The 20,536-nt window shown below is 41.6% G+C and overlaps 2 protein-coding genes across 2 annotated transcripts in view; one reads left to right on the forward strand and one right to left on the reverse strand.

The window, feature by feature from the left end:
- The window catches only part of LOC109481007 (CAD protein-like), a 52,311-nt gene that overhangs the window by 21,811 nt on the left and 9,964 nt on the right, over nucleotides 1–20,536 (reverse strand). Inside the window, exons 15-23 of the mRNA XM_019783486.1 lie at nucleotides 20,323–20,490; nucleotides 19,924–20,006; nucleotides 19,482–19,728; nucleotides 19,071–19,169; nucleotides 18,796–18,897; nucleotides 18,382–18,504; nucleotides 16,991–17,173; nucleotides 16,265–16,381; nucleotides 14,478–14,579 (exon numbers count right to left, since the gene is read on the reverse strand). Of these exons, the coding sequence (XP_019639045.1) occupies nucleotides 14,478–14,579; nucleotides 16,265–16,381; nucleotides 16,991–17,173; nucleotides 18,382–18,504; nucleotides 18,796–18,897; nucleotides 19,071–19,169; nucleotides 19,482–19,728; nucleotides 19,924–20,006; nucleotides 20,323–20,490 (1,224 nt within the window). The remainder of the gene's footprint in view (nucleotides 1–14,477; nucleotides 14,580–16,264; nucleotides 16,382–16,990; nucleotides 17,174–18,381; nucleotides 18,505–18,795; nucleotides 18,898–19,070; nucleotides 19,170–19,481; nucleotides 19,729–19,923; nucleotides 20,007–20,322; nucleotides 20,491–20,536) is intronic.
- On the forward strand, nucleotides 6,024–9,694 carry LOC109480993 (angiopoietin-related protein 2-like). Its single transcript, XM_019783464.1, has 3 exons — nucleotides 6,024–6,431; nucleotides 7,246–7,336; nucleotides 9,304–9,694. The coding sequence occupies exons 1-3, from the start codon at nucleotides 6,061–6,063 to the stop codon at nucleotides 9,469–9,471; spliced, it is 630 nt and encodes a 209-aa protein (XP_019639023.1). The 5' UTR covers nucleotides 6,024–6,060; the 3' UTR covers nucleotides 9,472–9,694.

Below are 20,536 nucleotides of genomic sequence, written 5' to 3' on the forward strand. Positions count from 1 at the left end.
CGTGCCGCCTCTCCGTAAGACTGGCTTTGTAAGATTAATCTAACGCCCATCAGTATCAGATTTGCTCTTCTTAAAATTCATTTTGACTTAACAACTGTAACCATTGAACTCTCCTCTGGATTTGCCTAAAAGCCATTACTAAGTAACTAATATACAGTACTGTACATGTATATACCCGAATGTCAGTTTATTTTCCCATTAAGTAACTAATGTACTTGTATATACATTACTGGTATGTCAGTAACCTCTCCACATTTAGAACATTATTACTATATGTAAATATTAATATTTGTACCAAATGCCAATTTGTATATAGCCTTATCTCTTGATGTGAAAAGTTTGTAATTCAGCCACTTTATTTGGCTGCGATGTACTTTTTAAGGATCATGTTGATGTTGATCAAATAAACCAGTCATTCATTCATTCACTTTTTTGTACACTTTCCTGTAGGTGTAGTTGTAAGTCAATGGTAAGGTTGACTTCAAGCTGTTTTAGCACACCTCTGAGCATCTTTTAAGGTCCCAGGCTGGGCGTAAATGTGATCAGAAGGTCCTTGAGGTTGAAGACCATCCCAAATGGTCAACCAGCTGAGAGGATGACTATCAGAGCTGAACTAATGCTGACCAGCATGGAATTGCTGAAGTGTTATCAGAAAGAATGCAGGGTATGAAGAGGAAGAACCTTGCTCATAAAGGGCATTGCAATCTCCAGAAAACCCATTTAGACCCTACTACTATAACTAAAAAGAGTTTCAAGGACGGCTCCAGAATTGTCTGACAAGCTGGTTTCTAACTGTTTAGATTGGATGGCACTTTCAAGATTGCATCTTTTCCATATTATAGACTTCCTAGAACCCTAAAGCCTGGAGATGTTATAAATGTACCTAATGATTCATTATAATGCGTGTTAATTCAGTGGCCTGTTCTCACCCTTTACCCTAACCCAGTGCACAAGCTCATTCACAAGGGTCTTGAAATGAGTTCCCTTCTTGTGTTGGAACAAAGCTTTGCAACTATGGTTCTTGAAATGGTATAGGAAGAATTCAAGGAAATTTGCTTTGCACAGTAGTTACTACAGACAATCTGCTCTAGAAACTGATCCCACCAAACCTATCAAAACTGAGTGTCAGTTGTTGGTCCCCCTGCTGGGATTTCCATAATCCCCCTTAAGGGACTCTAAGAGGGTATTCCCTTGGCATGTCCCCTTGGCACACATTTACCAAGCCGTGAGTGGAGGGTTTAAAATAGCAGAGTCTGATCATGTACTGGGATGATGGACAGGCAACCCTGCCCCGAGGGGGTCCCAGCGGTGGCAGCATCAACAAGCGTGAAACCACCAAGTTGTGGGGCAATCCACAACAATGCCAGGACTGGTAGCCCAAACAGTGGCATTACTAAAACAAACAGTCATCCAAACTGACTGATGATCTCACCCAAGACAGAGGCATGGCAAACCTCTGGCCCGGAGCACGCAAACCCCCATCAAGTCTGGCTTTAATAAAGGCAGGGTGTCCCAGGCTCGCCACACCGTGGATCACATGTAAATACTAATTTGAGGCAACAGAGCAACATGTGCAAAGGTCAAAAATGCGGCACGCCGCTCTGCACGCTGCGGCTCTCGCCAGAACCACAGACACATAGTTGAGAGCACTGCCCAGCCGGCGTCTGGAATATACTGAGGTTTGGAGCCATGTCCTGCGACAAAGGGAGTGTGTGCCTGCTGGCATGGAGCCTTATGCTTGTCCTCACTTATGGCACATTGTCTAGAGCACAGACAGGTGATTCGGAAATCGATGCTGTCGACACAACGGAAGAGTCATGTTCATGTCAGGAGCTAAGCGCACGGCTAAAGCAGCTAGAAGCCTTTGTGGAAAGACTTCATGACCAAGACATTCAACTTTCTACAGAAATTGCGAAAATGTACCAACAACTCGCAGAGTTTGACCCAACAGGTGTGAATGTTGTGTCGTCCAGTCAAGTCCAGAACGACGAATCTGCGGACTTCAAAGAAGCCACGATGAAGGTTGGGGAACTGGAGAAAGCGCTCCAGGGGCAGGCATCGATGATCAGGAAAATACAGATTGTGCAGAAGGACGAGGAGAGAAAGGGGCGGCACGTGAGGAAGCGGATAAAGCAGCTGATACAAAACGACACCATCATCGACCAGCGTATCCGGAGGCACGCCGCGGAGGTCTACACCCTGGACCACCGCATGCAAACCTTGGAGGGGCAGGTGACACAAATAGAGAACGAGGTCATCACCATTAACAGTTTCCAGCCCCAGCCCATCACAAAACCTGGATTTATCGGGGACAACAGCATTCATCAGAAGAACAGTGTCGATACGCAAGGGCCACAGATGGAACTCTACCACGCTGCCTTGGAGGGGTGGGAGGAAGTCCAAGACGAAGAAGACATCTTTACAGAATTACCCAAGGAGGACATGGAGGAAGAAGTGGAAGAACATTTTGAGGAGCCTCCAACTGCCCCAACCCAGCCACCAACCAAGCTTCCAAAAGGTAGGTGTCTGCTTTAAGTCAAAAGGTTGGCACACCTGTGGTATTGACCACTTTACCCTCATTATCACCATTCAGCATGTAACCCATTCTGAAAAAATTATTACTCTGAACCTAGGGTGCTGATTGTTGCAAGATGTTTCCCTTTGAAGCGAAATAAGATTTAGTTCCTACATCCTGAGTTGACTCCGACCAGTAGGAAACAACAATTGACACATACGGCTCTGACTGGGTCTGAGATACCGGCCAGCTTATTGCGCCAAATTGGAAAGTGTAAAGGATAGTTTATTTGACAGACGGCGCCCCACTTATTGCAATATCTTTTTAAAGAGCATTAAATACGCCTTTTATACTCCTGTGATCCCTGTAACCTCCAGACTGATTAAGTCAGCTAGGACCCTGGTTTGTCAGCTTTATTATAAAGTCATTAGTAATGGGAGCTTCTGGCTTCATGCCTGATCCCCCACCGCAAAGCGAGGCATGGCAAAAGCTTGCGACAATGCCAGGAATCTCTGGCGGTAATCTGCCATATCAAACGCATCATTTGGACACTTAACCATCGATCATTCCGAGGATCAACATCAGCTTCAGAGGCTTCAAAGCTGTTATTTCATCCCAACTTGGACACCCCACTACAGACTACACTGTATATCCCACAGAGGAAACTTAAAATACACCGCTAAGTCTCTCCACATAAAGAGGTGGAGAGGTTATCTGACTGTCCCACTTAATAGTGGAGGATGCATGTTTGATTTGATGCAGGGGGAGAACTAATGCTTTCGATGGAGAACTAATGCTTTACATGTGGCCTGCGTAAAAGGGCCTGAAAGTAGGTTACTATTACTAGGTGACTTATATGAGTAAGGGGAAAATGTACTGATACAGGAAATATTGATTGTTGATGTTGACTAGTTTAGGATGGGTATTGGTTGAGATAAAGTAAGAGATTGAATATCACGTAGGGTGGCAGCAAAACCATAAGGGCACCTGTACTGTTAGTAGTAATCATTCATAACAATGGGAGGATTCTTTTCATGATGCAACTTTTTCACATCATCTTATATATAAGTTATTATACTACTGGGTGTAGTTGAACCATACATATTACATTTTCACATCTTATCCCTCCACATAACACATGTGAAATGTTCACCGGTTTTTCATTTCATGCAAAATCTGGCCAAATTCCAGTCCACTACATCTACACACTACATAACATAGTAACTAATGTAGATATCAGTGAACTTGTGGTCACATAAACACCAATGTTGACACTACAGGCAGGGCCAACAGCAAACATACACCTCTGTATATGTCTTATTGTCAGCTATTGGGCAAAAGTCAAAGAAAAGTGCTTCAAGTTCAAACTTCAAGGCTATCATATTACCCTGGGGCCTGATGTTGTCAGAGTTCTCTCTGAGTAGCAAAGTCTATACTGTAATTCTTTACCTCTTTACTTTAACCAAGTTAGAACTTAGACATCTGTCATTACCTGTTACTCATACCCCTTCAAAGGAAATAAAATGCTTTTGGGTGCTACGGTATGAGGGTTCAAAGCCATCTGTGTCCAAGATGTGCCCTGCACATACAGCTTTTACACCCTGACATGTCACACACCAAATCAAGTCAGCCCAGAAAGGGCAAGAATTTGAAAGGAATGGTTCCATTTTCACCTCCCTGACAGTGAAAGATTCTTGGGGTAATTTGTCTTCTTTATTCTGTGGCTGCTCTGTGCCTTCCTGTCTGAAAGAAAGGCTGCGAGCAAGGTAAAATACTGTAAGTCCAGTTATGTTCACGAATGCTTTATTTCACGAGATGGAGCAATTTGGAAGTTCACGAGGTCTATGGCTTCGCGAGTCGGTAATTTTCAACAAGGCGTTACATGTCTGCAAATTTACCGTCAATAATTTTTTTCCGCGTGAGGTACGTGCGAGGTACGCGCGGTTAGAACATGGTTCCGTGGACATGACACTGTCCAAACTGAAGCCCATCCATGCGAACTGGGTCCTGGGTGCACTGGACAGTATCGCCAACAACGTGGACATCGCCAGGGGATGGGACCGCACAGAGATCTGAGCCGCTGTGAGCCGACGGGCGCGTGAGTAAAAACAAAAGCCGCCGCCATGTTTGAACTTTCGGCTCCGAGCGGCAAATGTTGCCAACTTCTGCACAGTAGTCCTCGCGTAAATCATCTTTAGTTGTGAAATTTTAGCGCACTGTTCTATAAATTTGCTGTTTGGTAACGTTTAAAACCATGTTGATTCAACAAGTTGTAAAAAAAATTTAAAAAATCAAGCAAACTTAGACCATTAGACAACGCGCTATGTAAACAAAGGCCGCCATGTTGGATTTCTTGTAATTTGTCGATCGGCTCGGCGGTAGATTTTCGTGCAATTCTTCCCTATAAATACCTGTTAATGTTGTATAATTATGTAGCGTACATTTTCTTGGGATGTATGGAAATCTTGTGAAATGATTTTTTTGCGTGTAGCTTTGGTGAGTAACGTTGAACTCGTGTAGTTTGATCTCTAGAGGTATAGACAAAGACCCACGCTATCCCGCTTGGTTCTATTTTTTTTGCCGATTTTCCGTACCGTAAATAATTCTGCTTTACGTGGCTTGTACACGACAACAACTTTTTACCGATGTATGTTGTAAAATTCCGTATGTACGATGTTGCACATGTTTACAGCTGTTCACCGCTACGTTATCGCCGAACTAGCGTTCTTGTTAAAACTGATGTTGTCTAGTCGGCTATGTAAACTTTTACCGTTCTTCGCAAGAAACACTTGTATTACTAGTAACAAAATAATGACTCCGTGAACCATATGCTCATTGAATAAAGTTTATTTGATTCTGAAAAGAAGTCTGCTGTTATTCGTTGAGTCTTGTCATTTACTAGTACTACGTAATGTAGAAGTTGTTAGCTGAGACGAGCTGAGACGCACGATGTTTGGGGGAGGGGGGTTGGTACGTACGGAATGGGTTCGCGAGGAGGTGAGTTCACGAGAAGAGCGTCTTCGTGAAAACCGTGAACTTAAAGATTTCGTAATCAAAAATGGACTTACAGTACATTTTGTAGTAACCCAAGTTCAAACCAATCCATCTTTGTAGTAGAGAGGGTTTTAAATTTCCTACCTACCTATGTACAAATATGATATAACATCATGGACAGCCAGCCTGTGCTAGAGATTTGTGAGCTTTGGTACTGCTCATACATGTGCTCTCTTACTTTATAGCCTGCCAAGCTAAGGGTGCCTGACCTGCCTGGTACACCACTGCTTATGCTTTATGGACAGGCAAAGTAAATCCAAAAAATCTGTTTGTCATAGAAAAAACCTCGGGTCACATACTGTTTATAATGTATCTGCCAAAGGAATGAACCATTGCCACCTGAAAATGTTGTTATCTGTGTTTATTTGACAGTTGTGGAGAGGTTCCAAGAAATCTGGGCTGAGTGAGTGATTTGACAGTTAGTAAAATGGTTCCACTTATATATTTCAGATTGTGCAGATGCGTACCACCAGGGCCTGACTGACTCTGGCATGTACGAGGTCCATCCCCAGGGGAGTAATCACTCCTTCCACGTGTACTGTGACCAGGAGGATGAGGGCGGCGGATGGACCCTCTTCCAGCGCCGCTGGGACGGGTCGGAAAGTTTCTATCGGGGATGGAAAGCGTACAAGGAGGGCTTCGGACACCTGGAGGGAGAGCACTGGTTGGGCAATGACAAGATCAGCGCGGTGACAAAGCAGGGACAATACCTGATGCGTGTGACTTTGGAAGACTGGAGCAACAGCACGAGATACGCGGAATACTCGCAGTTCTATGTGGAGAATGAGGATAAAATGTACCGTGTACGTGTTGGAAGCTATTATGGAAACGCTGGGGACTCTTTCCCAAATAGTGGATCAAGGTAAATGGCCAAACATTTTCCCAGTCTTTCTCAGCTCACGAAATACCACTTGTAGTTCCTTTCCTTCAGTTCATTTCCTCTTTTACATTGTGTACATGTACCTTAGGGTGCATGGTCTCCATTATCAGCACTGTCATCTTTTCTAATGGACTGAATAACTGATTCCTGATAGCCCAGTTAGCTGTAATGAGCCAGCAGCCTCAGGCAGGGAAGCACTCCAGTGCCTGTAACCGATTTCCCACCAGTCGTTACAGTGACTGTGTGTTCTCAGCAAACTTACCAAGTACCCACAATGTTAACAACGATCTGGGCTAACATGTGGGTGCTAAGAGAGCTCAACGCTCTTAGCAACTACTACTGTACTATCAGTCTGATTGCACTGACCTACATACCAATGTACACATATAGGATGAAGGTAACAAGTAGCTTTATCATTATCAAGCTGTCATTAATCTCTTTAATCAGTTTTAGATTCAACAGCAGGATTGGACAACTGTGTGGCAGTATTTTTCAAACTACTGGAATATACCAATCTTACTCGTGACACTCAGCTAAGCTTATTCGGTACCAAGGACATATCCCTCCTCCTCACAAAATTATGATCCCATATATTTATATTTACCCAGGTATATTGTATGTACAAACTCATGTTTTCTTTCCAATCTATGTGTTGAACTTTCAACCTTCCAAAAAATGAAGGCTGTCAATAAGACACAAAAAAATCAACTTAAAGATGTGTATAAATCTAGGTCATTCTTCTTAATCTTAAAACCTTGTGCCTTATGTAAGAACACCTGCGGTTGTTTTACCACAGATTCAGCACCTATGACTCAGACTATGATGCCAGCATGTACCACTGTGCAGAGCTGAGGAAAGCTGGCTGGTGGTACTGGGACTGCACGCATGTAAGTGTATTTACTCTCCAAGCAGAGGTTGTAGGGGCTTAGGGAAGATTGAACTTTTTCTGTCAATCTAATCCATCATAATCTTCCCATTCAACCTCTGCTTGATGAGTTACTGCAAGTTTAATCTCAGAAATGCTTCCCAATGCTTCACAATTCTTCCCAACTAACATAAATCACATTGATCCAGGTCCTAAATATGGATGCTCTGTTAAAAATTTTCACTGAAAAGTCAGACAGCAAATCTTTTTTCAATCTGAGAGGGCTAGTGACATTGACATTGGGACTGCATGCTTCAAGTCTTTCATCTAAGGTAAGTCTTCGGTAAATCTCTTCGGCAGTTCAACATTCGAACCAGATGACCAAGTCAAGTGGAACTAGCAGGGGGCGAAGGATTGAGAGGACTGTTTACTTTTACCAAACATTCCTTTCCTGAAGTTGAAGCAAATCATTTCCACAGTCAATCACATTTGTGACTGACCCTTTGAAATGATTTCAAACAATGTTCCTGGCTATAAACAGAGTTTTAAAGCAGGAACCTTCATGAAATGATCTCGCAAGGCCTGAAGACTTGCAACGCACTACCATCAATTGCTCCTGATGACATAATGTCAAAGAGAATCACACGTGAAAAACTGTGAAAAATGGTTTTCATTCTTCCCATGCCACTAAAATTGATGTAGTATGCCATTTCAGGCATTTGTCCAAAAGTCAACAAGGGGAATTTTACTGTGGGGATCCCATTTGTCTCATGTTACCGAGCTTGGCTGCTTGTGCTGGTGCCAGCCTTGGCAGAGATGGAGAGACGGGTTCTCACTCCTATCTGTGTGACGTCAGACAACAGACATGGAACCTGTCTGTTCTGACTTGTCTGTGACATGTGCTACATCACATGGAACCTTGACAAATGTATAGGTAGTTATCCATACAGGTTCCAGAATTGAAAAAAAAATTCCATCCATGTTTCAAAAGAAGCCCTTTGCCAATTCCTCCAACATGTGGCTCTGTGGGGCAAAGGCTCTACTGATCAAGTTGATAAATTGTTCCAAATCACATTTTTGATGGACTACTTAAACAGCCTTCCACCATACAACATACTTGAACCGATACACTTGACCCTTTGTTGACAGAAACAGGTTTGTCATGGTGTGTGAAATCGTGGGTCGGCATGTTGCAGCTCCCAAAGTTGTGTAAATAGCACGTGCCTACTGCCAAGTCGTCTGGCTGCCGCGACCCACCCTCACAAATTAATTTCGATTTCCTGGGAGGCCAGTTCAGATGTGAGCCAAGGGCTTTAAATTATCCTGCACATCCTCACTCTACCATGACCCTACAAACTTATGGGATAAACAAGACCTCAGTAGGAGTACTGCTATGACCTTCCCTCGCAAATTAATTTCAATTTGCTGGGAAGGGCCACTCAGATGTGAGATGTCAGCTTCTTCAGCGCGCCAGTGTAACTCAGGCATGACCCGCCACACTTATGGTGGGATCAACAAGTATACAAAAGGAGCAAGTCTGTGAAGTGATCTGTGCACATTCCCTGTCCATTCTTACCACTGTGTTTAGGCTGAATTACAAAGGGAAAGGCTTTAAGGAAAGGGGAATATTTACAACATAAATAATCGGTTGGACAGAGACCTCACAGGAAGGGAGAGTACTAGGCTTATTCTACTCTGTTTTGTCTACTTTAAATTCACAAAACAGCTTTTTAACCAGACTATACATTGGACTATTATTCTCTGAATGGCAGAATGGTATTTTAGTCCTTGAATAACATTGGGATGAACAGTAATCATACCTACATGTACATATACTGTGTACGGTGCATTTCTATTGAGAATACCTGCTCACAGGAATTTTGTGACTGGCCTTGCTTTTTTCATCACCTGAACAACATTGTGTAATAATACAAATTTTCCTCTTCATTTCATAAACTGCTTGTTGACTCTTTCCTTTTGTCTCTGTAGGCCAATCTGAACGGGATCTACTACCACGGTGGGGACTATGAGGGTGGATGGAATGGGCATTACTACGTCTATGACGGCATCACATGGCTCAGCTGGAAAGGCTACTTCTACTCCCTCAAGTCTGTCACTCTTAAAGTCAGGCCAGAGAACTTCAACGACAGATTCTGATGATGAACTATCTGATAGAAAAATACCATGTTTGTTTTCAGAATTTTTCTTATGATGTGAAGAACATTTCCTGCAAATGTCAAGGTTGGCAAGTTAAGCCCAGACATCACTGGATTGTAAGGTTTGACACAAGGGTTGGGAGATGGAGACATACTTGGGCATAAGGTATCAATGGTAAACATTAGATTTTCTAATGCTGAAGAGCACCAGCTCTTGCATTATCCCTCCTTATTATGGACATATTGCACATTTCCAACCTTTGTCTTTGCCTTGTCATTACAAGTGGCTTGTGTTTGAGCCCTTTGTAAATACTGTTTGTAATATCATCCAATTAATTTGACATGCAAGCTGCCAGAACAAGCCTGGTACGAAACAAGGCATTGTGTTATGTTTTTTGGCAGGCAAGTTTTTTTAATCACATGAAGTCCAAACAATATTGGACTGCCAGAGGAGGGTAGACATCAGTCATCATCAAAATGCCTCATGATAAAGACCTGGATATCATTTCTATTTAAATTTTGTTATTTGTGTGTGTGTTTGTGTGTATGTGATGCAGGACAGGTTTCAATTGTTGGAAAAGAGCAAATTAAGGAGAACGGAACAGAGTGTAAAACTATTAAAAGTAGCACAAAATTGTAACTAACGGGTTGTGGGAGAAAATATGAAATAAAAGGGATTGAAGATACATGTACATGCATTTCAATATATCATGCTTGTCTACAATTAGTCAAACATATGTGATCATAGAGAAACAAAGATGGGGTTGTCCTCAAAGGATAAAATCATGCCGTGTGTGTGCAGACAGTGTGTGGTGGTTATTCTTGTCTTTCTGTTTTCGCTTCTTCTTTTCAGGAGTCAGACAGGGCGCATCTGCCCACAGTACTGGGATTCTTTGTTGCCCCTGACGACATGTTTCAGCAGTCGGTATGTCCGCCATGGTAGGACCAATAAACTGTTCTGCAACCAAAATAGCCGCTAAGAAGTCCACAGTTTTATGTTTCCAAATATAGGCAGCTTACAGCATGTAGACACCATGGTTGGATTTATGATGGTACATGTATATCTAGTAACTTTATATCCTGCAAACTTATGGGAATGACTGACTGTATGTACAAAATGTAGTCTAGTTTTGTACTGTCTACTATATTTAAACGAATCAAAGGTGACTTGAGAAACTTTGTGTTTTATCTACAACTCTGAAATGTGTAAAAAAAAAAGGATCATTACATGAAGGTGCTAGCCATGTATTGTTGTCAGTTTATATCATCAAAATAATACAGTTTTGTAATATGCTAAGATAAGATGAGATTCATGTGTCTCAGTCTACCTTAAGTCATTTTGTAATGTACAAAGATGTCCAGATGTGGAGCTGAAACACCTTTGGCTTCTATTGAAAATAAATGAGTGACATAAATATCTATTCAGAAATAATTATCTCTTCGTTCAGTGTGACTTATAGGCTGTGAATCTGTGTTCTCCAAGTAAACTCAGCTGAAGTAAATGATCTTTCTTTCATTTTGTACTTTCTAACCCATCCTTTTCTTCCCCATCCTCTTGGACCAAACCCAGAGGATGCTGTACAGCACCAGGCTGGCAGAATCAGGGCAGGGTATACTCCAGGCTATCTGGGTGGGACTAGAGAATCTGTACTTGATTAAGTCTGCCTGAGAGGGGGACAGGGATCACATGGAGGACCCTGGCCCCTCCACGTGTCTGGTGTACTGGAACCATCCTATGTAAGAAGCTGGAGAAGGGGTCCTCCTTGCTCGGGGCAGACAGGAAATTGCATCACCGTCTAACCTTTTTCATGACTTTCACCTTCATCCCAGGGTGTCACACCTCCCACTGATGTCTTTCAACACTTGTGCGGCTACATGTACCTGTATCCTGGAGGTACATGTAGTTATTTTCTACCTTCATGCCGTACAAAATTTGTCAAAATATCTTCAGCACTAGTCTTATCTATCTCTCTTTTTACATGCAATCTGAATCAAAATTTCACTCTTCCCATCTTCAAAAACATCCTGATCATCAAGGGTATTTGATTTCACAGTAATGTCTTTAACTTTTGATTGGTCATTACCGAAGCATACTTAGTCACACTGCTTATACTTTGACTTGGTCCAGGTGGTATACATGAGAGATGACAAAATATAATAGAGCAGGGCAGTGTGGTTAACCACATGTTTTGAAGAAGGTGGTACGAAGGTCATTACTTACGTTAGCCTTGTGCTTTTCCACGCATATGGAGAGGGAATTACTTAAAAGGAAAGTTGGCCTTGTCCTACATATATGGGCTATTCAGCTTCTTTGTCTGTTCAATACCATAAAAGGTATGACTGAAGACCACCAGAAACTTCGAATATGTCATGAAATGTCATATCTCATTTTGTCACTTCTTCCCCTGACTTGAACAGTCCTTTACTTCATATTTTACATTTCTCCTTGTCCTTGAAAACTGATGCTTTAACTTTTGCCAGAATGCTACCCAGCATGCTCTCTGGATGATTTCATCCTCCACCAAACCAGACCAATAACACATGACCTTCTGCTGACCTCTGTGCCCCATCCCTGACCTCCACCGGCACCAACTATCAAATGATGGCCATGTGCAATAAATCTAGAGAGGTCACAGGCTAGGTTCACCTAGGTGGCAAAGGGAACGACACATGTTCACCTCATGTCATGTACTGTCTGGTCTCCTGGAGGAAAGAGCAGCCTTTAAAATGCTTCGCTGTCTGCATAGTACATGTATGTCTGTTATGAGTACCAGGTTTGTTTGAAGGAACTGATATTGATTTGAAGCAATGACTATAACCTGAAAAGTAGACAGAACCATAGAATATCCTGAAATAAAAGAACTGAGTGTCTGGATATTAAGTCCAGACCTTCTTCCTATACACTCAAGGGCTGTAGTGTGTAGTGCATATTTCACAAAGTTTATAAATGGTCAGAGTAATGTTATCACATCATCAAGTTAATTTGTTTAGACAAAGGTTGCCCCCATCCTAACATCCCATTTGCAGCATCACTGTCATTTGTTTATGCACAGGAACATCCTTTTAGTTTAGATGTCACAGAAGGAAGACCTTAGTTTAGATGTCACAGAAGGAAGACCTTCCTCCTGGACCGACAAGTCCCTTCATACTCAAATCACCACCATTTCCTGCCACCTGTGTTTGTTGCTGAACAGGGTCTCAGCAAGCTTCAGCTTTCAGCAGAGAGGCATGTGTTGATATATGCCAGCCACAGTAACAACAAACATGCAGCTTCAATATGGGGGCTACTGTTTCTGTCCCAGAGCGCCAATAAGCTTCAACACTCCCAGAAGATGTTAACACAGCCTCGAGAGTCGCTATATTTTAGATGTGCAGCAAAGGGTTCAATGCCCTCTGAAATTTCTAGAGTATCAGCCACGAGTATCATTTTCTGATTCATGTACTGTACTTGTGTATGTTTCCCACAATAAAACATGATACTGATTTTTACAGCAATGGTTTTAGCTATCATAAGAGGTGCATTTGTTTTGATACCTTGAGGGCTCTTTAGGTAAGACATGTAGGTAGACTTCAGTTCTGTCAAAAGACTTTGATATAGCAGTTATTTTTACACAATAGACTTTCTCTAAGAAGTGATAGAGTACTAGCACACACAAAAAGCTCCTGTTGCTGGTGTGGTTGATTAAAACAAACAAGCTCCAACACTCCTTGCTGAATCTTTATCATCTTCCAGGCTAGTCTGTCAACAGGAAACTCTAAGAGCAGTCACACAGTGACCAACAGTCGGCCCCTTTCTTCAGGACCAAAGGCTGACCGTAAACCTCTGAACCCTCAAACACTTCATCACTGGGAACAGTTTGACCTTCATCTATCAGCACCAGAGCATGACTGGTTTGGTCTAGTGCTGGAACACTACAACAGTTTAAGATTGGGGCTGAGGAAATCCTTTCATGTTCTACAACCTCTCACCACTCACAGTTGATAGCAGATGACCCCCCCCCCTTTCTTCAGCTACTAAATTCTATCTAATGCACCATTGGTTTTGCCAGTGAAGACAGATAAATAGAAATTTTAAACTAGAATTCCGAGACCTCATACCTCCATGAAATATGATCTTGATATGTAAATTTCTTCTTTAATTGTTCAAATGACCTCTGCATTAACATGATATATGCATCGTGATGTATGTTAACTTTTGATTAACTTACAGATGTCCCAAGTATGGCATTCTCATCATTCACCATTACGAAATCATAGAATTTTCACATTAATTATGCAAATTAGGTCATCATTTGCATAATTAGTATCTGTTGAAGTTCCGCCTGCCATAGGCTACATAGTATAATGTAAAACACTGTAATTATAGAATTTCCTCATTAATTATGCAAATAAAGTCCTCATTTGCATAATTTGCATTTAGTTATGTACATCTCTCTCTCAGCTACCTACACACCAAAAATAATGAAAATATGTTGTTCCTGTCTGGACTTATTGGCTTTTAAACATTTCGCCAGAAAGTGCCCTGCAGTTCCAGAACAAGCCGCTAGGGGGCCCAAACTCATATGACTTCTTCCCAAGCACGAGAGCTACCTTCCATCAAAATTTCATGACCCTAGCATGTCCAGATCGCGAGATATCAAAACCGGAAGTTGCGCTGCAGTACCAAGGGAAGCCACTAGGGGGACCAAAATCTCATCGTTTCCAGTTTTTGTCACACTCTACCAACACACCAAGTATGAAACCAATCCATCCAGGCGTTCTTGAGTTATCTTGTTGACCAACAGACAGACGGAAGGACGGAAGGACGGAAGGACGGACAGATAAACGCAACTGAAAATATAACCTCCATGACACATTTCATGGAGGTAATAAAAAGATTAGAAAGGTTTTCTCATGTTATTCAGTAAATAAACATTTGGTAAGCACCTAATAAAAACAGGTTTCTAAAAGCAGCTGATAGTTCTTCTCTGAAATACAGTTTCCCTGAGGAAAGTAGGAGTTACGCACCTTTGCGATGAGCTGCATGTTGTATGGCCCGGTCACCTCCAGCTCTCGCCCAATGGCCAGCACGATGGCATGGATCTTACGCAGGGTCTCTTCATTCAAGTCCTGTAGAAGATGCCATCATTTAAAATGTTATAAACATCAGTAACACTGGTCAGTTTAAATTGGGAAGTTCAGTTTCCCGATTTCAAGGCGGCCATCTTGGTCATCCAATTTTCTAACTTTTTTTCTACTGAAGATACAGTACACTTTTACATGTCATTGGAAAGAGCATGATTTCCCCTGCATCATGATGTCTTTAATTTGGTCATAACGTGTAACATTATGAAGATATTCCGTTTTGAAAGTTGCCCAGGCCAGTGGTCTATTGGCTGGACCATGTGAACAACACACAGACCACACTTGGTTATGCATAGAACACAGTGGCCTAGCAGTAGCCCACTCCAATGCAAATGAGTTATAATTGGCCATTCCACACTGAACAAAGCACTCGCATAATGAGTTATCACACCTTGCTTGTCAGACCACTGGCCTGCGCTGGGTTCAATGGGCTAGGTGATTAGAGGTGTGAAGTCCAGTCTGGCCAGGGCCAAGACCACAATGGTCTAGGCCAATCAACACCTTGTTGTTTATACAGCCCACCTGGCCTAAATTATAGCCCATACATGGTTTTCCCTCAGACCAGTGGTCTAATACATTTTCAATCAGTCATATCTAAGCCTATGAACATCACTAGCTAATAATTTTCACATGACTACTTTCGTGATGAAAAGAGCTTTCAGATGATACCACACTTATAGGCAGAAATTTGATATTTCTGAGGTTTCCCAATTGCTTCTGTTTTTCCCAATTTGAACTGACCAGTGTTAATCTCATTATATTAATCAAGAATGTCTCTAACCTGATAATTGCAAACATCAGGAAAACCACTGTTTCAGGTTGCAAAAAAATCTTTCTCTATCCACCATTGTCACAATCAAACAACATATAAGCCCATGCATCTTACAGTGAAGATAATCTTACATCTGCCTTATTGAAGCTGCCACATGTCTTGAGAACAGTGTATTCTAACTCAGGTGGCAACTGTTAGTATCAACCAAAGTCTTGTCAACATATTGTCTGGCTGAGATAGAATAGACATTCTATTTTATTGTTTTTTTAATACAACAATTAAAATCAATGCATGGATAGATGCCATCCACTAAGGGTGAGTTTATATAAGGTTGCCTTATCCCAACACTTTAATCCATGCTACACCAACCGAGCAGGTCCTAACCTGACAAAACAAGCACTAAATCAAAAACAGACAAGGTTAAATCTTTATTTGGTGTCTTTAAAACAGGGATCTGTTTGCACACCGAGGTTCCCCGCTGGCTGCAATATCCAGCCTGGCTGGACGCTTTACTTTGGGTCTTGTTTCCATGAGTCAGGGTTTCTATTTTAGACTTTTAATTTACTGGAAAAAAACTGTCCAATTTACCCTGCACATTTCATCATTGAACATCATTAACTTGCAGTTAGACATTTTGTCCAGGTCAAGGTTCCTACGACTTTCAATTTACAGGTTTACTGAGCACATAATTAACTTTGAGAAAGTAAACAAATTTGCGCAGTACGAATACTGCAACACTTGCAATGTACTTACTTACTTGTACTTGTTGAGGTCTCAATATACAGGAAAGCATATTGGTTACACACTCAATTCTGTACAGTTTTGATTAAGTTTTTGTCTATTCTCTAATGATCACATCATACATGTGAAGTGCAGGAGTTGTGGGGCGTGCTCTAACCTGAGGTGGGGTCACCAGCGTGGCGTCTCCGGAGTGGACACCTGCGTTCTCCACATGTTCAGACACAGCGATAGCCAGGACCTCTCCATCTCTGGCCACCGCATCAACATCAATTTCCTAACAAGGACAGAACAATATCAAGATATCAGGAATACTGGATTACACAAGTATCAAATTGTGGTACAATGGCATCAACGAGAGCAGTAATTTGTCATGTAAAAAAAAATTGATTTTTGGCTAAATCATCATTTGGATATGCCTATGCAAACTTTCTGCAATTCAGGGAGTTTTATCCCTGCTGTAGGGTTTGCTTCTTGGTGTTGGTATAAATTTTATATTTTTCATCTGTATTAAGCATTCTTAAAATATTTCTGTATTGCTCTTTGTGTTGTACGTTGAGCAATGTTTCTGCAAAATGCCCAAAGCACATAGTAAAAGGTTGAACTTTATTCCAACACACAATTGTACAGGGATCAAATTTTCAGGGATCAAATTTTCAGCGACCACTGTCGCCTTCATCAGGATAATTAATGACCAATCACTTCACAACGTGATCTCACGAGAGTTACGGTTTACAAACACGTGAGATTTAACTGATATGTACGTAAGCAATTGATCAAAAGTGCCAGGGAGTTGATCCCTGTACAATTGTGTGTTGGAATAAAGTTCAACCTTTTACTATGATTACTACCAACACAGATGAACTAAGGTGTAATGAAAAAGCACCTTGGCCTCCAGGATGAACTTGGAGATGACGACAGGGTGTTCCCTGGAAAAGGACACAGCGTTGTTGAGGTAGTCCTCCAGCTCGTGTGCGGAGTGGGCCACGTTCATGGCCGCACCGCTCAGCACGTAGGACGGTCGCACCAGGCACGGGTACCCAACCTTCTCACAGAACTCACGAGCAGTCTGGAAACGTGACCAAAGCACAAGAAATTACATCCACAGAGCTCAATAATATTGACTGCTAAGGAAATCAGTGTATTCAAAATGTTTGGTTGAAAATGTGTCATTCAATATGATCATCAACTAGAGTTCCACGATCTCATACCTTCGCCAAATGATGTTAGCCTTTATGACTAAGACATTATAGATAAATCCCCCTGATTGTGCGAATAGGATCCTATATTGCATCAATTATATCTGTTGATCATATTCTACACCAGAAGACAGTCTTATCTTATCAATGCATGCCATTATAGCATGTCCTCATAAATTATGCAAATGAGGTCCTTATTTGAATAAATTATGTTTAATAATGTTCACGTTCACATAACTTTCAAATATCCCAAGTATGAAATTCCAGACATTACCACTATGTAATTATAACATTTTCTCGTTAATTATGCAAATTAAGTCTTCATTTGCATAATAGATATCTGCCTGTATTTCTGCCGTTCTGCATTACATATATCACAAGCTTGAATAGTCCTATCATGGAATGCAGCTGATAAATAGAATTTCCTCATTAATTATGCAAATTACATTAATATTTGCATAATTGTAATAACATTAGTCAAGCATCACTTCAGCTACCTACATGCCAAAAATCACGACGATCCATCAATCGGTTCTTGAGTTATCCGCCTTTAAACATTTTTCAACTAATGCCCCTGCAATTCCAGAGCAAGCCGCTAGGGGATCCAAACTCATGTCACTTGTTCCCCAGCACAAGAGCTACCTACCATCCAAATTTCGTCACCCTAGTATGTCTAGATCACGAGATATCAAAACCGGAAGTTCAGCTGCAGTACCATAACAAGCCGTTAGGGGGCCCAAAATCTAATCAGTTCCACGTCTCATGAAGACCTACCCACCTACCAAGTATCAAGACAATCCATCTTAGCCTTCTTGAGTTATCGTGCTCACACACACACACACACACACACAGACACACGAACGCCAACGAAAACATAACCTTCTTGGCGAAGGTAACAAATCTGAGGACAAAGTTACTGAAAGGCAGTTACTGCAAGGTGCAGTTTTGACACTAAGTGCAAGGTGGTGCTTCTGCAAAGGGCTTTACCACAAAACGCTGAGCTCTACACTTAGAAGTCTATGCAACAGCTATAGACACATGCTACAGTGAGACTTTTGAATTTGTCCATTTTACTTACGTCCATGTCTGTCAGTTCCTTCCACTGGGGCTGTTCGATTCCGATGTTGTCCAGCATACGGGAGAACTTGAACCTGTTCTCTGCGTTGTCAATGCCTTCTGGCGATGTACCCAGGATCCGGGCCTGTAAGGTACATGTAATTGTGTTAGAGAAATGATTTGGAAGGAGTCCATGCAACTTTTATTTTCAGATCATCAATTTGTGTAAATTTTCTTCTTATGCAGATCTCAAACATTTTTCATTATCCTGTTCCAAAAATCTAGAAAATGATGTCAACTAAATTCAATCCATGAATGAGCCTTCATTCGAATATTCATTCCTTGGTAAGACTATAACCAAGAGGAAAGTCCCGAAGCTTTCAATTAAACCACTATGTTACAAGATGGAAACAGATCTCATTGTTAACATGTATACCTGTTGCCTGTGCAGATCCATGGCAATGTTGTTGGGCAGCTGTCCTCCCATACACAGGATGATGCCTTCTGGGTCCTCAAACTCATAGATGTCCATCACAGTCTAGGATAGAAGCAACATCAAAGTCAATAACAGACAGCTCTTCGGACAACCAAAGTCAGAAAATAAATAATAATTTTGAGTTCTGAGAACAAAAATGCATGAAAATTGCAGCTGTGGCTTTTCCAACTTCATCGTAATACTAAGTTTATTCCTGCAGTAACTGTTGTACCAACCTCAAAAGTGATCTCGTCAAAGTAGAGCCTGTCACACATGTCGTAGTCTGTGCTCACTGTCTCAGGGTTGTAGTTCACCATGATGGTTTTGAAGCCAAGCTGTAAAACAAGCAAAGCCAGTTCAGAACAATCTATCAAAGTATTTAATGGTAGTCACGAACCTCATCTCTATGAAAGTAACGGTTCTAAAAGCCACTGCCTAGTCATCAATGTCTCACTTGCTTTTGCAACCTCTGGTCACTTTTTTTCATGGGGGGAAATCCCAAATTCCTTACATACATCTTCACAAAAGTATAAATGTAACATTACAACTGGGATAGATTAAATGTTCTACTTGCAATAAAAATGTACCCACAACTTATACCACACAATGAGGAAATCCAAAAGTACCAAGAAATAAAGCGATAGTACCTTCCTCAGCTCGCGTATACATCCCACAGCGCACCAGTCGAACTCCACGGAGCTGCCGATACGGTACACGCCCGACCCGATCACCATGATGTAACCTCCGGGGAAGTCCAGGTCGCTGGCAGAGCCGTTGTAGGTCAGGTACAGGTAGTTTGTAGAGGCCGGCCATTCTGCAGCCACCGTGTCTATCTGCTTTATACTCGGTACAACGCCATACTGCTGACGGGCTTTCCTCACGGCCAGCTCAGTGCTAAGGAACAAGATAAAATATTGTCAACCTCGAGTATGGTTTCTTCAATATTGACTGCTTTGTGCAACTTTTTTCTGGTGACTTATAACATCAGAAGCAACAGCACAGTATTGTAGAACCAGCTTTTGTTTAGTCACCTGTCCTTTAAGTCAACAAAATTTGAGTTTGTATCAGAGTATATTTGAAGAGCCTTACCTTTCAATACAGGCAGCGATCTGTTTGTCACAGTAGCCCAGCTGTTTGGCTTGAAGCAGGATGTCCTTGTCCAGCATATTGGCCTGCAAAGTACGAAAAGGAAGTACAGTGTAGAAGCACTTTAGAAACTAATTCTTCAAATCTCCAAAAGAACCTCACACTACTCAAATGTATCATCTACAAATTCTCCTTTACTTTTGATAGAAATAATATCAAAAGTAAAAATTCCTTATTTTTTAATAACAGTCTGTTAACTTCAAATACCACTGATTTCAATATCAACAATGATCAGAATATTTTGTTAGTAGAGAATGGACCTGTGTTGTGTTTGTTGTGGCTACAATTCATATGTGAAATGCAAAAATGTAAGTTAAAAAGTTATGTGGACCCTTCTCTCACCTTTGTGCAGAACTTCTGCATTGTCTGAGCACAGTCCACGATGTTCTTGAACTTGTAGAGGAACCACTTGTCGATGCGAGTCAGGTTGTACAGACGGTCGATGGTGTAGCCGGCTGCGATGGCCTTGGCCACCATAAAGATCCTCTGGTCTGTGGGACTGACCAGCTCCTGTATAAACAGATTACATCTTTCTTAAGCACAGGGACAGTAGTGT

Source organism: Branchiostoma belcheri, unplaced genomic scaffold (genome assembly GCF_001625305.1).
Source record: "Branchiostoma belcheri isolate BF01 breed outbred unplaced genomic scaffold, Haploidv18h27 scaffold53, whole genome shotgun sequence".
In the NCBI taxonomy this organism is placed as follows: domain Eukaryota; kingdom Metazoa; phylum Chordata; class Leptocardii; order Amphioxiformes; family Branchiostomatidae; genus Branchiostoma; species Branchiostoma belcheri.

What these genes read in the sequence shown, in the direction of transcription:
- LOC109480993 (XM_019783464.1), top strand. Translation starts at nt 6,061, where the DNA reads ATGTACGAGGTCCATCCCCAGGGGAGTAATCACTCCTTCCACGTGTAC. An exon ending in TTCCCAAATAGTGGATCAAG is followed by an intron (nt 6,432 to 7,245) that starts GTAAATGGCCAA and finishes GTTTTACCACAG; the next exon opens with ATTCAGCACCTATGACTCAG. An exon ending in GGTACTGGGACTGCACGCAT is followed by an intron (nt 7,337 to 9,303) that starts GTAAGTGTATTT and finishes TTGTCTCTGTAG; the next exon opens with GCCAATCTGAACGGGATCTA.